The 18,975-nt window shown below is 39.4% G+C and overlaps 1 protein-coding gene across 4 annotated transcripts; it reads left to right on the top strand.

The window, feature by feature from the left end:
* The first annotated feature begins 5 nt into the window (after positions 1-5).
* On the top strand, positions 6-17,990 carry Erp27 (endoplasmic reticulum protein 27). Of its 4 annotated transcripts, XM_003470433.3 has the most exons (7): positions 6-863; positions 1,228-1,328; positions 2,945-3,082; positions 10,605-10,721; positions 15,143-15,268; positions 16,632-16,829; positions 17,631-17,990. In XM_003470433.3, the coding sequence occupies exons 1-7, from the start codon at positions 770-772 to the stop codon at positions 17,676-17,678; spliced, it is 822 nt and encodes a 273-aa protein (XP_003470481.1). In that variant the 5' UTR covers positions 6-769; the 3' UTR covers positions 17,679-17,990. The 4 variants fall into 4 exon arrangements, 3 of the variants coding, with proteins under 3 accessions (XP_003470481.1, XP_063094334.1, XP_063094335.1); XR_010043874.1 differs by lacking the exon at positions 17,631-17,990 and having other exon boundaries at positions 15,143-15,897; positions 16,632-16,764; XM_063238264.1 differs by having other exon boundaries at positions 16,632-17,990.
* Positions 17,991-18,975: the final 985 nt, after the last annotated feature.

The raw sequence follows: 18,975 nt of genomic DNA, 5'->3' as shown, positions 1-18,975 counted from the left end.
GGAAATGTTCAGAATACAGATAGCAAAAATCTAAATTTAGTTTTTTCCATAAAATTTTCTTATGGCAGTTTCTCCTAACCTTGAGACCCATCTATCCCACTGCCTGTGGAATTCTCATTTTAGGTTTCACACAGTCACTTGTGGGCAAAATCAAACGTCTCTCTTCTGCCCCCTTCACCAATACAAAGATGCCAATGCTCCTATGCTTATTCTACGAAGGCCCTTTCAAGCTGGCCCTGGCACATCTTCCCGCCCACACTTACCGTTCCCTCCTGCTCCGTAATTCTCAGCGACTAACAGGTCTCTTCCACATTCTATTTGCAGCCTTGTGCTTTGCTCGTTACATCAAACTCCCTTTCCACATGTTGTTACCTGGTAAAATCTTATTTACACATAGCATAAAATTTATTTACCCCATGAATTTTTCTACACTTTATCATTTTTTATTTTATGTTTAAATGACTGGTTTATATATCTATCTTTTAACAAGCTGGGTTGGAAATCAGACCATAGTTATCTTTGTATTCCTAGTGTTGAAGTCAGTACCGGGCATACATACTTTTGCTTAACTGCAATGGGTTATTGTGACTTTTCTTCTGATTGGCTGTGTTCTGTGGCCCTGTCACTATATTCAGTCTTTTATCTCAGAAGCTGAAGGTTTCCCCAGAGAGGCCAGCTGCAAAGTTCCCAGAACACGAGTGTCCCCTCAGCCACATAGCTACCGAGAGTGCTGCCCTGAATCCATACCACAAAACACCAAAGTCCAACAATGGAAGTTACCCAATTCAGATATCTCCTTCTCGTACTTCTTCTCACCTGTGGACTGGCCCCAGAAGTTGCTGCAGAAGTTGAAGAATCCTCAGGTAAAAGAAAAAAGTGCATGGTGATCATAAAATAAAAGTTCTGCCAGGAAAAGGGAAGGGAAGGTGATGGTACTCTGGGTACTTTCCTTCTAAACCTGAAACATTTTCTAGAAAATACTAAAGATGCATGTTGCCTTGAAGAGAGGAGACAAGTTTCCTTCAGAGAGAAACAAATGGGTGAGGTGACCTTCCATATGCTAGTAAAAATAATAACTAGAAAGCCTTGGAATTATAACAGCTCACCTAGAAATTATGATACCCTTGGGTTTAGTATGGAGAACAGAGGCATATGAGATGTCCTCATTATTTAAAGCCGCCACTTCTGCTCTCAGTGCCCTGACAGTCTCCCTTCCTCTCTGTCCAGATGATCCCAGGGCTCCCCGGGGACCAGTGTGGCTCACAAATGTCCCAGCTGCCATGGAATTCATTGCTGCTGTTGAGGTGGCCGTCATAGGCTTCTTCCAGGTATGTGTTGACATACTATGCCTCCATGAGCCAGGCATGCCCTACCTCAAGGGATTCATCTTTGTGGCCTATGGCCAGATGCTGCTGCATTAGAAGCATGGAGGCTCTGAGTTTGTCCACTGAAACTTAACTTCAAAGCATTCCATCTCAGCATTGTCTTTCCTGTACTTGCTGCAAGATTTGTAAGTCTGTGTTTTTATCCGTGGATTCTCCGAAGCTAAGACAGCACCTGCAGAAAGAAAGCTTCCATCCAACCCTACTGTAGCCCTAAATGTCCTTAGTCTTCACTCTCATAATATGCCGTAAGGAGGTAGGAGCCAGGTAAACATATGTTATGACCCCGACAATGCTTTTTATATGTCATGTCAAAACCCACAAGCATCAGTCAATAGCTGCCTCTAAAACCTTTCCCCAAATAGGTGGTACCTTATTCATTGCTTTGATTTTTCTAAAATGTTTTAGAAATGAAGATGACTTTGTTATGTTGAATGAGTTAGCACTCATGTGCTGGACTGCATTGCATGGCCAACAATGGCAGTGTGAAGGAGAAGACTGTGTTCCCACATTCTCCTCCCTCTGGGGCAACATCTGGCAATTGTTTCAGCTGATTCAGCCTCTGCCCTTGGTACATAGCTGGAAATAGTTGCAATGAGATGTTAGTAAGAGGGGAAGCTGAGCACATTTTTGAGTGATAAGAGATCTGAGCTGTCAATGAAAGTGGCCCCACTCAGAAAGGCAAGTTCAAAGAAAAATGTGCAGTAACTTGAGTGGCCAGCAGGTGCCAGCATTGCATCCTTGAGCGATGCCACTTGAAAGACCAAACTACCACAGAGGAAGCTGCATTTCCCAAGTACCCATAGTCTCTAAAGAAATGCATGCACCCTGTCAGAAGAGCAAGGTACTGGCTTCCTCTACTTGACCCCAGGTGTAAGGCTGGCCATCCTCTTTTGTCCTTGCACGGGAAGCCCAGGGAGCCACAGGGAGGAGGTAATGTCAATTCATTACCTGGAATTGCTAGGGGCAAGTGTCCTGTGACAGTGACCAAAATGATAGCCTCTATGGAAGGACAGGAACCATCACTAATGAAGGCCTGGCTGCAGGGCAGAATTATTACCATAAACCCTTGGAAAAGGAAGACTATTCATCCACATCTTACACAAATTCTTGTTAATGAGATTTCCTAAGCTCCAATTGTAATTTCATTTATTCTTCCCTTTTTTGGCCTGCTTGATAGCACCTACTTCTTATTTTTACATTTCCTCTTTCTTCAATTGTTTCTCCAATTGTTTTAGTAACATTTGCGTCTTCAAATATATCAGTGATAGTGTAGCCCAACTCTGATTTAGAGGCCTCTCTCACCTACTAGTAAACTTTGTGCTCTATGATAAGACCAAACACAAATCTCTATAAGGCCAACCACAATTTTTTCAGTACTCTATTAACGCCACAGCTTGAAAACTTTAAACATGCCATTGTGAATTTAGCCTGCATTCTTAAGAGTAAATGTTGTTTCACTGGCTGCTGAATCAAATCTATTATTTTTGATATGAGTATGCATAAATCTCACCCCTCCAAAATAACCTCTGTGGTTTTCTTTTTCTTTCTGTTGTTTTCAGGATTTAGAAATACCAATAGTGCCCGCATTCCACAGCATGGTGCAAGAGTTCCCGGATGTGTCATTTGGAATCAGCAATGATTCTGAGGTTTTTTCTCACTACAACATCACTGGGAATACCATTTCTCTCTTTCGCCTGGTAAGTTGGAGGAGAGGCTTAAGGCTTCTGTTTTCGCTTCAGTTGTGGACCCTTATACTTGTGCAACTAGAAAGAACTTTATGTCTTTGACACTGATGCTAGTGCTAAATTCATGGACATTGCTGACAAAGATGATTCAGCTCAGGGTTGGCCAGCAGGTGCGGTGATGAGATGGGAAAAGCATTGAACCAAGAGCTGGAGAGTGGGGCTTCTAGTGCTGCTTGGGGCTCACTGGCCATGAAATATTGGGAAGTCATGTAGCATGTTTTAGCTTCGAGCTTTCATCTATAAAAGGATAGCCTGTGTCATCTGTAAGGCCATTTTAAGCCCTACAATTTTATATTTTTATATTCTAGGGAATTGACTTATATTTATCAAATATTTGTTAGGTTACCCCTATCTGCTCTGTGCAAGATACTTGTATGTAAATATCTCACATTTCTATATAAATATCTTAAGTATAAATACTTTAACACCTCTGCTCTCATGGATCTCAAAAGTACAGTAAGGGTCAGGTATATTTTAGTATACAGGCATCTATGATACAAGTAGCATCTCCTTAAATAAAGTGTTATAAGAGTTAAAACGTAAAGTGTGAAAGCTTGTGAAACTATGAAGGAGACCACTGAACTTGGAAGTAAAAGGTAAAATTGGGACACTAAAGAATAATCCATGGACAAGGGGAAAAAATTTTAAAGAGTTCAGAGTCAGTGAACAGGCTAATTTGGGTCACATGTTGGGAGAAAAGGAATATAAAACAAAAAAATCTTGATTAGAACTATATCACCATAATGGGATTTGTACTTAATTCAAGTGACACTGGGAAGGCCCCAAGGCCTTTAGATTAGGAAAGTAACATGAACAAGAATGTACCTTAACAGGTAGAATGGATGATTAGGCAAAAAGACCAGTGAAGTCAGAGATTTTGTGAGACAGATGAAATAAACTGTCACACCCAAGCAGGTGAGGCCACTACCAGCAGGCATGATGGTAAATCACAGAAGAACAAAGCCATGTCTACCTGCACTGCCCATCCCGAGAAACATGACCACACTCGCACCTGCCCTATGCTTTGGAGATGTACAGCCACGCAGTCTCTGCCCCCAGATTCCTCAAGGTAGCAAACTCCTCCCCTCCCTCTATGTTCGTTGAGGATTTGGAATGTTTTATCTGTAGTCTGGATTTCTCTAGAATTCAAATGGTTACTGGCCATGCCCATTTTTACACCATCACAAGCACTCTTACTGTGTTCAAAATTGAATTTGTTGTCTGCGCCTGCTAAATCATTCCTCCATCTAATGCACTATTCACTGTTTTATTGAATGATTATGTTCATTCAGTTTCTTGTTTTTGCCAATTGTACCTCCTGTCTTGAATCAATACTTCTTCACTCTTTCTACTGCTTTCCTTATAAGCTTTTAGCATCATTAGCATAAAGCAGTCCCAATTGCTTCTTAACTTTTAATGTTTCAGATCCATTTTCTAGACTTTTATCCTATGATGTAATTAAGAGAGAAACTGGGTCATTGCATTTCTCTCTTTAATTTTCTCAATATTTCCCATTATTTACAAATCAAAAACAAGATATTTATTGTCACACAGAGTCTTTTAGGAGTTGGCCACTACTTGATTCTCTAGTCCCTTCCCAAGCCAGTTTCCTCTCTGAGTTTTTGCCCCCTGTGTACCCAACTATGACATTCTGATCATCCAGGTCCATGACTTCCCCAAACTGTTCCTTTCACCTAGAATGCCGTTACCTTCTAATATGTGTTATTACCCAACTTTACCTAGCTAACCTCACCCAGCTAGCTTCTCATGGTATTTCAGTGAATCATTCGAGGAACCTTGTTCTCCAGAATGTTTCATTGGAATCCCTAAACTGGCCTAACAATTCCTCCACACCTCCAAGTCTCTGTATTCATTTATCTCTTTACAGTGCACAAAATATATTTATGGGTGTGTCAAACTTATAACTCCTTTAGACCATGAGCTATTGAAGATCAGGAACCACAATTTATTCATCTTTGTAATCCATGGGCCTGTGATATGTCCAGGCCCACAGAAATTATTTGGGAAACTGAGCTCATCTTCCCAAAACATGTCTGAGGGTACAAGGACACCTTTCAGCAATCATCCTCTACCCGCATAGTGGTGCTGGTTTGCATTTTCACTATTGAGAAATAGAATTCATCTAGCCCTTCTGTGAAATACTGTTCTCAAATAGGGAAGGATCAAACTAATGCCTTTCATGTTTCTGTCGAACTACAGGTAGTTATCCTGCAGCCCAGAATTCCTCATCAGCTAAAGTGTCACAGGTACTTCTTGCCAAGTTTTTGGTTAATAGATCTGGCTTAAAGGTCTTAGTATCCACAAGTTGTATACACGAGGACGAACAGGGTTGTTACTTCAAATGTCTCTATAGGCTTAACAGTCTTTAATGGGAACGTGAGCTCGGCTTATAATTTATTTCTTATAAAGCATTGTTGATTTCTCAAAGCTCTTCACTCTTCCTTAACATCTGTTTTTTATTTACAGCTAGTGACAGAGCTACTCTGACTGAATTTCTGGAACCTCAGTGGACAAGTTTGTTTATGTTCCATACCAAAAAACAAACACCCTGGTTCCTGGGCCACTTCACTGGCAGGAGTGGGTGAGCCTCAATTCAGGTCACGCCAACTTCTAGATAAACATTTTTTTCTCAGTTTACACTTCAAAAAGTGTAGTGCATATTTTGATAGGATTGTTATTCAAGAATTTAGAGCAGTATTTTTTAGAAAGGGCACAACAACCAAGGCCATTCTATTTTGTATTGGGAAATATGAACCTATTGCAAAGTTTCTGGTATTTTCTTTCATCCTTGACCCATAGTTGATTTTGTGTGTGTGTGTGTGTGTGTGTGTGTGTGTGTGCATGTGTGTGTGTGTGTGCCTAATTTATGGTAGACACCGTTATAATTCCCACAAGAATCTGATGAAATTATTATTCCTGCATTTTTTCAATAATGTTCCATGAGGTCGATCTAGCTGTCTAGTTTTATAACTATGAAGTAACCAAAGTCTCATTTGATACCCAGCATTACTGACCTTTTCTTCTGAACTATAGTAGATTTATAAAGGACTTCCCCTAAAGAAAACCTTTATTCTTATACCAGGTTCTATTTAATTTAATGTGTCGTATTCTAAAGTCAACATTTTCTTTTAAACCACTATCTCCTAAACCATTTCTCTTATCCTCCCCAGCATTAACTGATCAAGGATTATATAAGGATTATAAACTCAGGATTATATCTCAAGATTTAATCAAAGTACTATGTATTTTGATAAAGAAATCTCAAAACTCAGACTTATGAGAGTTGTAATTGTAAGAACATAGTTAGAGATAAACTGAAATAACAATTAATTGAAAAAAATAATGACAATATTACTGGTCGCTTGAACTAGTTAAGAAATAAAAGCCACCAAAAGCTGTATTCATGAAATATGTCATTCTCCAAAAAGAGTGAAGCCTGACATGTAAATATTTTCAGGAAGATTTTCAATACAATTCAGGAAACAAATATAAGCTGGGAGGACACTTGGCTGATGGAGGACACACTGTCTCTGAATGTGACAGCAGAGGGTACCTCAACTTTGCCTTTTCCTGTTGTTACCCTAAGAAGGATATAATCTCTGGGATAAATGAACTATAAACCTGTCCTAACATGGAGCTTCAAGTATTATTTGACTGTTTACCCTGTTGTACAGTCTCTTAGAAATATAATTAGCTTAACCTAATTTGACTAAATAAGTTAGCAAGAGAAACATGGTAAGTTATTATTTCGTTCACAGTCATTTATTGGGTGCCAATTATTAAAAATGCACTTATCAGACAAAGAGAACTGGAAAGAATTTATATATCAAAGCAAAATGCTAATAAACAAAGTAATATATATCAAGTCATTAAAACATTTTTTCTAAACTGTATATTTACCAAATATGTGTTAAACTGGTTAACTTTTAAAAATAAACCCTGGGGCATGAAGGCAACTGTTTTAACAAATATTTCAGTGCCATACATTATATTTAGTATTATAACTAAAGAATTAGATTTATTATCTATATGTACCAACTTCCTGCAATGAATGTAACCATTATGTACATAAATGTATACAGTATTAATAAAAAATGAAAAAAACTATAAGTAAACTAACATGATTTTTAATACATTTTCTGAAAAGTTAAGGTATTAGAGAAATCATAGGAATTCAAAGAAGTATTGTTCATGTACTAAAGTAGCAAAAGGGAACAATTAAATGTCTTGGTATGATATACTATCAAAAACAAAATACTCCACTTCAGAGAACTCTTCTGGGACCTGTAAGGTGGCAGTCTTTTAGTTTATTGTTTCTGCTTTTTTTCCTGTGATCTCTTTCTTTAGGTAGAAAAAAAAAAAACAGACTATTTTAACAAAACTCATCCCCAATACTTGAAAAGTACATTTTTAAAAAATGTTCCCAACTCTTGGTTGCAGGGTCAGATTTTCTTTCCAGTATATTGTGCAAGTAATCCTCTCCACAGAAGGCAGATTGCTTGTTCAAATGCTGCTTCCAGGAACTGTACTCATAAGTATTCCAGAATTTATTAAAGAATATTGAAATAATTGAGCATATTTCATTAAAAGAAGCATTGCAAACTGGAGAGACCGCAGGAGGGTGGTTTCTTTTAAAACTCTTGCTGCTCAGGGGTTGCTATCCTGGCTTCCCAGGCCCTGCCTCCCAGTACTCTGCAGTCCAGAAACACCTGGAGCGGCTGGCACTTCCTGCTATGCTTGTTCTGGGAAGTGGGGGAGCTGCCTGGAAAGGGGCGGAGAAGTGGGGGCTGCCAGACCCACTGCATAGCTCAGGGGGTTGAGGAACAGGCCCCTGGCCTAAGAGCTCCTAGAAAAATAATCAGCAAGTGTTTAGACATCTTCGATATGAAACTGGCCCTGACTGTAATGGTAATAGAGATGTTTTCGGTGGTTGCAATAGCAAAGTCTTAAGTATGACAGAGAAATGCCAGCTGGCAAGCCGGGCTTTTAACAGCAGTACAGACCCAGAAGAGCCACAGTTATCAAGTTTTCTGAGCGTTCACTTACTTCCCCACTCATTCTTACTGATTCGAAATGAAAGGGACTATAAATTCAGGCAAGGATGCTGCCTCAAACCTTTTCTTGCTTTTATATATCTTTCCCAAGTTTTCTACTGGAACTTTGTGAATTTTAAAACACTTACATATATAAAGGGATTTCAGATTCTAAAGTATACTGTGGCTTGGATGATTTTTTTCTTCAAAATCCTGTTTTCAAAATACCAATATTTTCTGTGCCTCAGCATTTCTTTCATAAATTTAAATAGTGAAATGAGTCCTAAATTAAAGAGCATTTAAATTGCCATCTAAGACAATGACAGTACTTCTGTGCCTCTATGCCTAAGACACAGTAGGTGCTCAATGAATAATTCTCAAACAATTAGATCGTAAGAGAATGACTTGCTATATCTAGGATTATTAAAATGCACTGTAAGAGTTGTACTGACCATTTCAGAGATTCATCTGCCTTTTTTTTTAACCCAACAGAAGGCCATCTTGAGGAAGAGAAGTAAAAAATAGATAATAGGGGTCGTCATGAGGATGCAATCTTAGATTCTTACTACTTGGTGACGTAGATTTCCCCTTTGCCAGAATTCTCTTCCACACAAACTAAAAAGAGATTTACCTCTAACTTCCTGGGTCAACTGGAGAAACTGTCTTGGGATACAACTGTGATTCTGATCCCAGGCAAGATCTGATTTGGTGGAGCCTGTAAGAGACAGCATAGGTGGGGGAAGGGCTAAGGAAGTGTTCAAGGATCTCATAATTGCTCGGGAATTAGCATTCCTTATCTGTAGGCACAGTTGCTGTGGGTAATAAAGCTGTACCTTATCTTTCTGGACATGCCTAAATGGAGGGAGGAGAATGGCTACCTCAAGATTAAAATTATGAGGTTCTATCTTTGAATGTATCACAGTGCATTAGTTTTCAGTGACAAAATATATGAGATAATTAACTTAATGTGGAAGAAGCTTCAGATGTTTCCATCCATGGACAGTTGGTCTGTTGATTTGGGGCTGGTACGCAAAGTTGCTCACCTCATGGCCACTGGGAAGCGAAGAGAGAAATGGGAAGGAACCAAGATCCTTATATCCCTCAAGGGCACCCCTCCAAAGATCTGACTCCCTGCTACCAGCCCCACTTCCTGAAGTCTGGCCACCTCCCAGTGATGTTTCAGACTGACGACCAAGCCTTCAGCACAACAGGTCTTTGGTGGACATTGTAGATCCAAGGTATAGCGCTGAGTGTGTTGGAAAGGTTGTTCTAAAACTCGAGTCCAGAAAAATACCTTTCAGGACACCTTTGGGTCCTGAAGAGTTGTCCAAAAGAAAGGGATGAATCCTGAACACAGTGCAAATTTCAGGCATTGGAACACAGTGATTATGAACCAGTGAACACATGTCCACGTGTATACAACTATATACGCTTATGTGATATGTATGATCCACATGTAGCCATGTCCTAGCATATTATTTGAAAATTGAAAGAGGAAAATCTTAAAGGAGGTTAAAAAAAGAGAGAGAGTAAAAGAATTACCTCAAAGTCACCTCAAAGCAACAGCAGTAAGGATCACAGCTGACTTCTTAGTAAAAACAGTAGAACGTGGAATAAAAATCATTGTCTTTCAAATTCTGAAAGACAATAACTGATGTAAAATTCCATCACCAACAAGAACAACCTTTTAAAATAAAGTTGAAACAAATATATGTGTGTTAAACAACCAAACTGAGAAAATTTATCATTTAACAGAGCTAATTTATACTAAAGAAAATATTTAAAATTGTCTTCCAAGTAGAGAGAAAAATTTTCCAAGTAGGAGCTCAAAAAAGCAGAAAAGAATTAAAAGAACCTAAAATGTAAATATGTTCATAAATGAAAATGTATGCTAACTGTAAAGCAAAAATAATAATATCTTACGAGATTTAGAAATAAAGCAAACGATAATAATTCCCTGTAAGTGACAGAGCAGAGTTAAGAAAACAAACTGTAAGTGAATTTCCTAATGCCCAAAAGGAGGGAGAAATTGCCAACTAACATTAGATTCTGAAAAATGTATGTTGTATGATGCATGCCAGGAAATAATTAAAGCTTGTGTAACTTTTCAGACAACAAGTGGGGGGAGGAAAAATGATACAAAGTACTCAGCCAATTCAAAAGGAGCCAGAAATGAGGAAAACAGGAACTTGAAATAGGCAGAACCAATGGAAAAATGCATCATTCAACATCTTAGTAATTGCATTATATAAAAATAACCCTTAAAAGATAAATCCCCTTAAGGGCAGGAAACTTTCCTCATTTGCTTTTCTGCTTTGGAACTTTTCACAGTTCCTATCACACACTGTGATCTAACAGCATTGGTCAATGATCGAAAAACTGATGAATGATGGCAGTTTTATCCTTTGGTGTTTTACTAGGTGGATAATGAACAATTGAAGTTAGAAGGCGAAGAGCTTGAAAGCATTGACGCCACCAAATTAAGCCACTTCATCAGTATCAACAACCTCCGCTGGGTGACAGAGTACAACTCCATGGTAAACAGCAGTCCCTGAAGCCAGCCCCTGAAGTCGGTGTCAGGCAGGATATTTATCTTCATAGCAGAGATCCTTTCTTCTCAGACCACTGATCCTCTGGGGGGGTTTTTGTTTGTTTGTTTTTTGTTTTGTTTTGTTTGTTTTGTTTTTGTCTTTGTGAGACAGGCTGGCCTTGAGCTCACTTTGTAGCCCAGGCTGGTCTCAAACTCACAAAGACCATCCTGCCTCAGCCTCCAGAGTGTTGGAATTACAGGCATGCACCACCACACACAGCTAGTCACTGTCCTAATTGACATGTACTATGCTATTTACATTGCCTTTCTTACTACAACCCTTCAAAATTGGTGGATTTGTAGGTAAAGGATAAAGAAAGAAACAGGAAGTTATCAGACAGCTAACAAGAAACAGAATCCAAATGCAAAATGAAAGGAACTGATTAAGAAACTTGTAATTTTGCTCCCTAGAAATGCTCAGCAAAGACCTGAGTGGCTCTCTAGATCATTTTGATATTGGGGAATGAAACTCCCCAACCTACTCTATGTACAGTACAAGTTCACATTCTCTAAAAATGAAGAATGGGTTTTAGGAACGATGAAGGTTAAAAGCAAAATGTATATATTGGGAGAAAGAAACTTCTATCTGGGAGAGGGACAGAAGGGGTCCTAAGGGACTTTCATAGAAAAAAACCACAAGGTGAGCAGGGTCCAGGATGGATAAAACAGGGAACTCGCAAGGTGGGCATAAGGTGAAATAGAACTATGGTCAACCAATAAGATTAACTGTTCAGGTAAAATTGACCAAATCTGGGACAAATAGGAAGCAAGTCATGTAGCAAGCAGGTATTCTTACAGAGCAGTGACTCTTCCTGTAGGGAGTTGGGATGGTGGATCCTGGCTTCCTCAAGGTGATCCATGCCTTTTTAGAATGTCAACCCTTGATGTTTATACTTACCGTATGATTGCATTTGTTTTGAGATCTGGCCCACAGCAGGAGGTGTCTGTCTCCTCCAATGTCACATCACAGGATACCTGGTGCCCTGTGCCATGCTGGATCCCTCAAGGCCTAGGGCTGTCTGACTGCCTACAATATTTCTGTCTAACTCAGCTGCCAATCAGTATTGAAGGTCTTTTTACTCCCCTAAAGCATTAGTGCTTGATACTTTTACAAAACACAGTAATAGAAAATTACTACATAAAGGACATTTTTAAAAAATAAAACTCACTGATTACATATTTCTATGTCATAACTTTGTACATTTCCTATAAAAGTTTCTAAGTGTCTGTTTTTCTTTGCTGTGTGTGTCACCTTGTGGACCATTAACACCATGAGCACGCCATGCTCTGATTAGCACACCCCCAAACCTTCCTGGTACCTCAGCCTTTGGTCCAGGTCTATGTCCCTCTAATGGTGCATGCTGTAGAGGATATGGGTGAAGGTGTCGGTCCATTTGTCCAGGTCATCCTTGGCTTTCTAATACTTTATAACTTATAGAATTAACTTATAATCCTGCCTTTTAGTCTCTGGAACGTGATCACAGAGTGATGGTGTATTAATTTCTAGTGACCTACATTAGCTCAGCAGTACCATGCCTCCTCTATTAAAAAAATACTAAATATGCATGGAATTGATTTTAGAACTCAAAAAGCCTTTTGCTATTCATTCCTCATTTAGCCCTCAGATTGACTTGTTTTAGGTTGAAGAGAAGAAATTATTATGCCCACTGCATAAAGGAGAACATTCAAGACTCCAGTGGCGTTATTCTAAGTCACATACTGGGAAAACAGAAAAGGCATAATTTAAAGCACAGTATTAAGCTGGTGACTCATTAGGCTATCTTGGCTACTTCTGTTTCACAGTAGAGGAAATGGAAGTTCAGAAAAGCTCAGCAACTTCCCCAAGGCCGTAGGGCTGGTACTCTGAGCTTCAGAGATAGCCCCTGCACCTGCCCCTGCTTCTGTCATGAGCCATCTGTGTGAGTCGACGTTCTGGTTTCTCTGTTCTTCACACAGCCTTCAGTTGGAAAAACACACCTTTTCCTGTTCGCTAAGTCCCTGTTCACTTCTCACACCACTTTTATCTCCGAGGAGTGGCAACTCCATTTCCGGTTTGACAGATATCACACACATACACACACACACACATGCACGCATGCACACGCACGCATGCACACACACACATTTGCATGCATGCCATCCTGGCAGCAATAATCAAGATGACATTCTGTGTCTAGACCATTGTCATTCTGGTCATGGTGAGCTGTCTAGAGTATAACGAACCCACAAAAGATGATCTTATTGTCCTTGGGTAGTTGATCATCATAAACTGGAATCCTGTAGATCACCAAGACAGATCACAGACCTTCTTGAATTCTTAGGCCTGGACCAGCTGTCACCTTACACACCTCCAATGTGTCCCTGTAGAGTTCCACATTTTTAGTGATGGTAAATCACATCAAGAGACTGTTAGGTAACAACTTCTTTAGAGAAAGAAGTTTAAGCGTTATTGCAAATTTAATTTCTCATAAGTAATAATTTTCTCATGTGGACAGTTATAGCTGTGTCTCATCTGCTGCTAGTGCAGAGATTTGCAGAAAATCATGACTGTGCCCTTAGTTGCCATCTGCCTTCAATGTACACACTCAGGACTTGGCTTCAAGATGAAAAATCAGACTGTGTCTGTCAGGATTAAACTAATATGCTATTTGATCCCTTCTGCTAAGACAACTGTATTTCTTGACCCCCTAGCTCTTATCTCTTGACTTTTCCTAAAAAATTGTGCTCTGTCTCTGCTTTAGGAACATAGCTACACACTCTGTGCAGCAAGATTTAGTAAAACACAATTTATTATCCAGTCTCTGAAATGTAAAATTTTAACCATGTGGGAGATATATTTATGGAAATACCCATGAGATTCTTCTTGTCTCCATAATGGCCCATGACAGCCAATGAAGCCGTTGAGTCTCCGGAGAATAGCATATAACCATGTGCTATGGGAGACTCTGACCTAGCAATTTCCAGTTCCACTTTCCTGGGAGCCTAATGCTTAGAAATGCTGTGCTGAGAGCCAGTGGTAGGTAATCCATCATATCTTCCCTTCCTGTGCACATGTAGATTTTACAGCGATGCTTTCTGTACTTAGAAGGAAAGACTAAGAGCAATGAGAGTTTCTTAGACTACATTTGCAGAACAGTTTCAGGAAATTGAAAGGAAGGGAACTGGTGCCACAGTTTCACCCTTTCTCTCCTCCCTTTTCTTGGCTCATGGCTATCCCATTTTAAATTAGTGACAAGTGCACAGCAAGTCCTAACTCTCCCTGAAGAACTTATGTTCCACTGAGCTGAGGTAGAGTGTATCAGCCACATCCAGGACTGAACTAGTTTACATGGGGCTTTGGCATCAGTCACACGGGGCAGCCCACGTGTGACCAAGAGCTTGGTTACTACACTGGACTACCTAGGGGTTATGTAACTGTGGTAGTTACAATCTATCTGTGCTTCAGTTTCCTCATTTAAAAAACTGGGGCCAGGGGATTCAATTAATTATGAAATGTGAAAAGCCAAAAGCAGTGCTTTGCAGGTAATAAACACACAAGAAGTATTCAGGAATCATATGACATCAAAGGCCACATTTTAAGTGCTCTGGCTCGTCTTACAACATAAGAAGGATAGAAAAATGACTAATACATTTCATAGTATATGAGTAGTCTATTACTACATAACAGGTTACTCGAAAAGTTAGCAGTTAAATTAGTAAACACTGAGTGTATCATGCAGTGTTTGTGGGTCAACCATCTGGGATGGGTTGGGGTTTGGCTGGATGCTTCTGTTCTAGCATCTCTAGAGAGGCTGTAAGCACTGACCAGGGCCACAGGATCTGGAGGATCTGCTGCCAAGAACTTTCACTCATGTGGCTGGAGAGTTGGTGCGGCTTTGGCCATGTGAAATGTTTATAGCACTACTTGAACACCCCATGGTGGGGCTGGCTTTCCCCAGAGTGAGGGGCTCACTAACCTTGGAAGTCATGCTCCCACCATTTCTACAATATCCTCTTGGGTATTCCCTCCAGCTCTATAGTGTGTGAACAAAGGATTTATACAAGTCCATGAAAATTTGATGGGGCAACTTTGAAAGTCATCTTAGATGCTAGTTCCATTTGATGTTACTGGGATCTGTTTCAGCCTACCTATTCATTGGATTATCATTAATATTCTCTCTCTCCTGTCTCTCCTCTGTCTCTCTCTATCTCTGTCTTTTTCTGTCTTCTCTCTGCGTCTCTCCTTCTCTCTCTCTCTCTCTCTCTCTCTCTTTCTCTCTCTCTCTCTCTTTCTCTCTCTCTCTCTCTCTCTCTCTCTCTCTCTCTCTCTCTCTCTCTGCCTGTCCCTTTCCTTCCTTGCCACTTGTATAACACATTTAAATTTTCCAGACTGGGTCAGGCCTATTTAATTCCCAGATTGAGATTCACCTTCTTCTGATAATAGACAAGGCTTCCCCGGAGTATGAAAAGAACATGCATCGTTACCAAGAGGCAGCCAAGCTCTTCCAGAAGAAGGTGAGTTGGAAATGGGAGCATCTTTGCCCAGTGCACATGGCCAGGGCACTAGGAAAAAGCAAGCAGGGCCACAAAAAGAGGTAAGTGATGAAAATAAATATGGTTATGAGATAACAAAGAACTGGACATAACAAGACACTGTTTTCTGAAATTTAAACTGTTATATTTTATACTACTAAGGCCTACATAAAAATCTTTCTCATTGTGGTTAACTATTTTTTTCTGCATTGATACACAGTAAGAAAATAGGAACAAAAAGATACTGACAATAAAATCAGCTAATAGTCACAATTTATTTACTGCTTTCCTTAATAGCTTTCAGTTTGGAGCAAATATCAGGGTTTACTTCTCATATAAGTGAGAAGTACCTGGTGCCTACCAGACATCCAATAAATATTTATTTCTTTCCCTTTTCTCCTCTGTGAAGTTTTGCTGTCCTGTCTCTGAAACAGTAAAACTTCAGCTATGTCATGGCTGTTACATTGAACTAGAAACTTTCTACTGATGAAAATGATCTGATCACTAAATAAGCTGCCTTCTTGAGGACTGGTTTTCCACATTGAAAGTATTCAAGACCATTGAATGGAGATATTCTTCTGCCTAGAATATTTCAAAGATTTCCACTTTAGGTAGAAGTTTTGACTTAATAACATACAGTAGTCTCCCTTTATTCATAGATTCTATAGTTTTAATTATCTGCAGTCAACAAGGGTCTGAAAATATTCAAAAGAAAATTCTAGAAATAATTCATAAATGTTAGATAACATTTATTATAGTGTGTGGTTATAATTGTTCTTTTTATTATAGTGTAAGTATTCACAGAGAGAAACAAAGACACATATATATCATAAGTATATATCATACATATATCACAACTATCTATAGTTTGAGATCCACTAGAAGGTCTTAAGACATCTTTAAAACAGTTAATATTTATCAAACACTATATTATATAAACTATACTAAAATTATTAAGTGCGTACCTCATGAACTCTCCCTTAAAAAGCTGTATTTTCTAATTTAAAAACTGAGACTCAGAGTCTGAATAACATGGATATAGTCACAGAGCTTGAAGAACCAGAAGCATGATGTGAAACTTGCCTAATTCTCTACTTTTAACCAACAGGCTATACTTCTTTTAGGAAATCACTAAATTCTAAATTCTTAAAATTAAATAAATCTGCACAAGGGGAAAAAATACCAAAGCCAACACTAAATAATAAAAGCTTATATTAACAAAACTGACATTTAAATGATCAGGCACAGACAATAAATTCAAGCAGTGTAATCTGCAACAATTAATAAGGCATCTCTTCATTCCCAGGACCTCAACTAGAGCCTTTCCTTTCAAACTTTTTTGCAGGTGCTCTTTGTTCTGGTGGACAGTGGTGTAATGGAAAATCAAAGAGCGATATCATATTTCAGACTAAAGATGTCTCAGCTGCCAGCTTTGGCTATTTATCGAACTGTGGATGATAAATGGGATACGCTGCCCATAAAGGAAGTTACATTAGAACAGGTGCAAAACTTTTATGATGGATTCCTGGAAGGGAAATTGTTGGTAAGTGTAAGACTACAGGTTGCAATTGCTTTTCTCTGCATCTCTTGTTCAATGGTTCTTTGGGCTCTACTGAGTTTAATTAATAGCATAAGAATATGAGGATGTGGTGTCGAGATACTTGTGAGCATATAGTTATGAGACTAGAACTAGAAAATCATTTTTGGCAAAGTCTTATAGAGTAGTCACTTTCTCATTGTTGAGACATAATACCTAACATACACAGCTGGGAGGAGGAGAGGTTTAATTTGGCCAATGGTTTTCAGAGCGTTCACTCTATGGCTGGTTTGTTCCAGGGCAGAAATGGCATGGTAAAAGCTCATAGTGCAGGAAAGTTGCTCAGCCCATGGCAGCCAGAAAGCAGAAAGAGAAGGAAAGAGCCAGGGACAAGAATACGTCTTTTTAGATCAGATCACATCCCCAGTGGCCAGCTTTCAGCCCAATCCCACCTCCTAATAATACATTTAGCCCTGAATTTAATAGATTGAACCACTGATGGGAAGAATCCCCCCATGATGTATTCAGCACTCCATGATCCAAAAACCCCACCTCTGATTACATGAAACTTTCATGGACCTTCCAGATCTAATGTTAACTTCTTTCCTGCTCAAAGAACTCAATTCAAGTTTTTTGACATTTTGTTCAAGATATAATGGCAAACAAACTAAATCCCATGTAGAAGAGTGCATGAGATAAAAAATGAAAATAAATTTAGGACTTCCAGTGAACACATGGTTCAGTTTTATAAACTTAAAAACAAAAATCAATTCCACATCTCACTATCAGTGTTATGTTGTTTTTCAGAAAGAAAGTGATAAATCAGAAGAAAAGACTCCAAAGGAGGAACTTTGACTTCTCCCTGATGTTTCTGCTTATTGCTACATATCTGCTTTATATTGACTAAAACGGGAAATTCAAGTTTAAGAGATACGAAACAAGAGGATCACCAGGTCTTCCAAACACACACACACACACACACACACACACACACACACACACACACACACACAAAGAGAGAAAAAGAGAAAGAGAGAGAGAGAGAGAAATAGGATCTATTTTGTTCCTTAAAATCTCATTGGTTTTGTTTTGCAATTTCCTATCCATTCTCACTACCATTTAATTTTCTACTATGCATTCATACAGTTTTGTCCCCTTGTTTTCTTTTCTTTTTTTTTTTTTTTTTTTTTTTTTTTTTTGTCTTTTTCCTTTTTATCGGTACCAGGGATTGAACTCACGACTGCCTGCTTGCAAGGCAGGCACTTACGCCGCTGAGCTAAATCTCCAGCCCCATGTCCCCTTGTTTTCAATGGAAGCTTTGGAACTACTGATACCTCTATGAAGGAGAGGCATTCCTAGAAAGAGATTGTTCTGATGTGTCCTTACTGTTGAATTTGTACACGGCATGTGGTTTGCACAACACAGCTTGTGCTCATTTGGGGTTATCTAAGGATTGAAACTCTACCTTCCTTCATAAGCACATACCCCTCTCTGACTCAGGGCCAAGAACAAAAGCACTTTTCTGAAAGTGTTTCTTTTACCAGAAATTAAATGATGTCTCCAAGTTTCTTAACTCGCCAGAAACAGACCATGTAAAAACTGTATGCTTGTTTAGCATTCCCACTTCCCTGTGTAAATCAACAACCCACACAATAAATAGAACTCAATAAATACTCTTGGAGGGAAAGTCTAGCATCTCTTTACAGTCCAGTCCTTTTGTAAATATCCAGCTGCCCAAATGAGTTGTGTGCACCTCACCATTCGGTTCTCACTTCTTAGGATCAGGCATAAGCCACTAATGTGTTTCTCTTCACTCTGTGGGTGGGATGGGTGGTGGCTGGAAAGCATCCTATGTGAGGGTTGGTGCAAATGTGGCCAACGAGCTAGGAAGTCAGCTGCACAAAAGTTTGGTGCGTGGGCAAGGGTGGGGATACCCGAAGCTGCGGCAGGCTGTGGCTGACTGAACCGTGGGTTGTTGCAGATGAGGTGTGCAGTCCAACTCATGTGGGATGCAGGGAGAATTTGGCTGAAGATCTCTGGCTCATAGGCTCTTACTGTCCACACACAGATGCTACATTGTTCCCAGGAGGCCCTTGGCTCCGAAGAAAAGTGCCTAAGTGCTGAAGAGCTAAAAAACCACAGATGTGCACAT

The sequence above is a fragment of the Cavia porcellus genome, unplaced genomic scaffold, assembly GCF_034190915.1.
Source record: "Cavia porcellus strain 051 isolate PalLab524CR breed Dunkin Hartley unplaced genomic scaffold, mCavPor4.1 scaffold_27, whole genome shotgun sequence".
In the NCBI taxonomy this organism is placed as follows: domain Eukaryota; kingdom Metazoa; phylum Chordata; class Mammalia; order Rodentia; family Caviidae; genus Cavia; species Cavia porcellus.
This window is presented reverse-complemented; position numbering and strand designations above follow the sequence as displayed.

Coding starts and splice junctions, on each gene's coding strand:
- Erp27 (XM_063238264.1), top strand. CDS start 770: ATGGAAGTTACCCAATTCAGATATCTCCTTCTCGTACTTCTTCTCACC. Junction 1,329..2,944: donor CCGTCATAGGCTTCTTCCAG/GTATGTGTTGAC, acceptor TGTTGTTTTCAG/GATTTAGAAATACCAATAGT. Junction 15,269..16,631: donor CCAAGCTCTTCCAGAAGAAG/GTGAGTTGGAAA, acceptor ACTTTTTTGCAG/GTGCTCTTTGTTCTGGTGGA.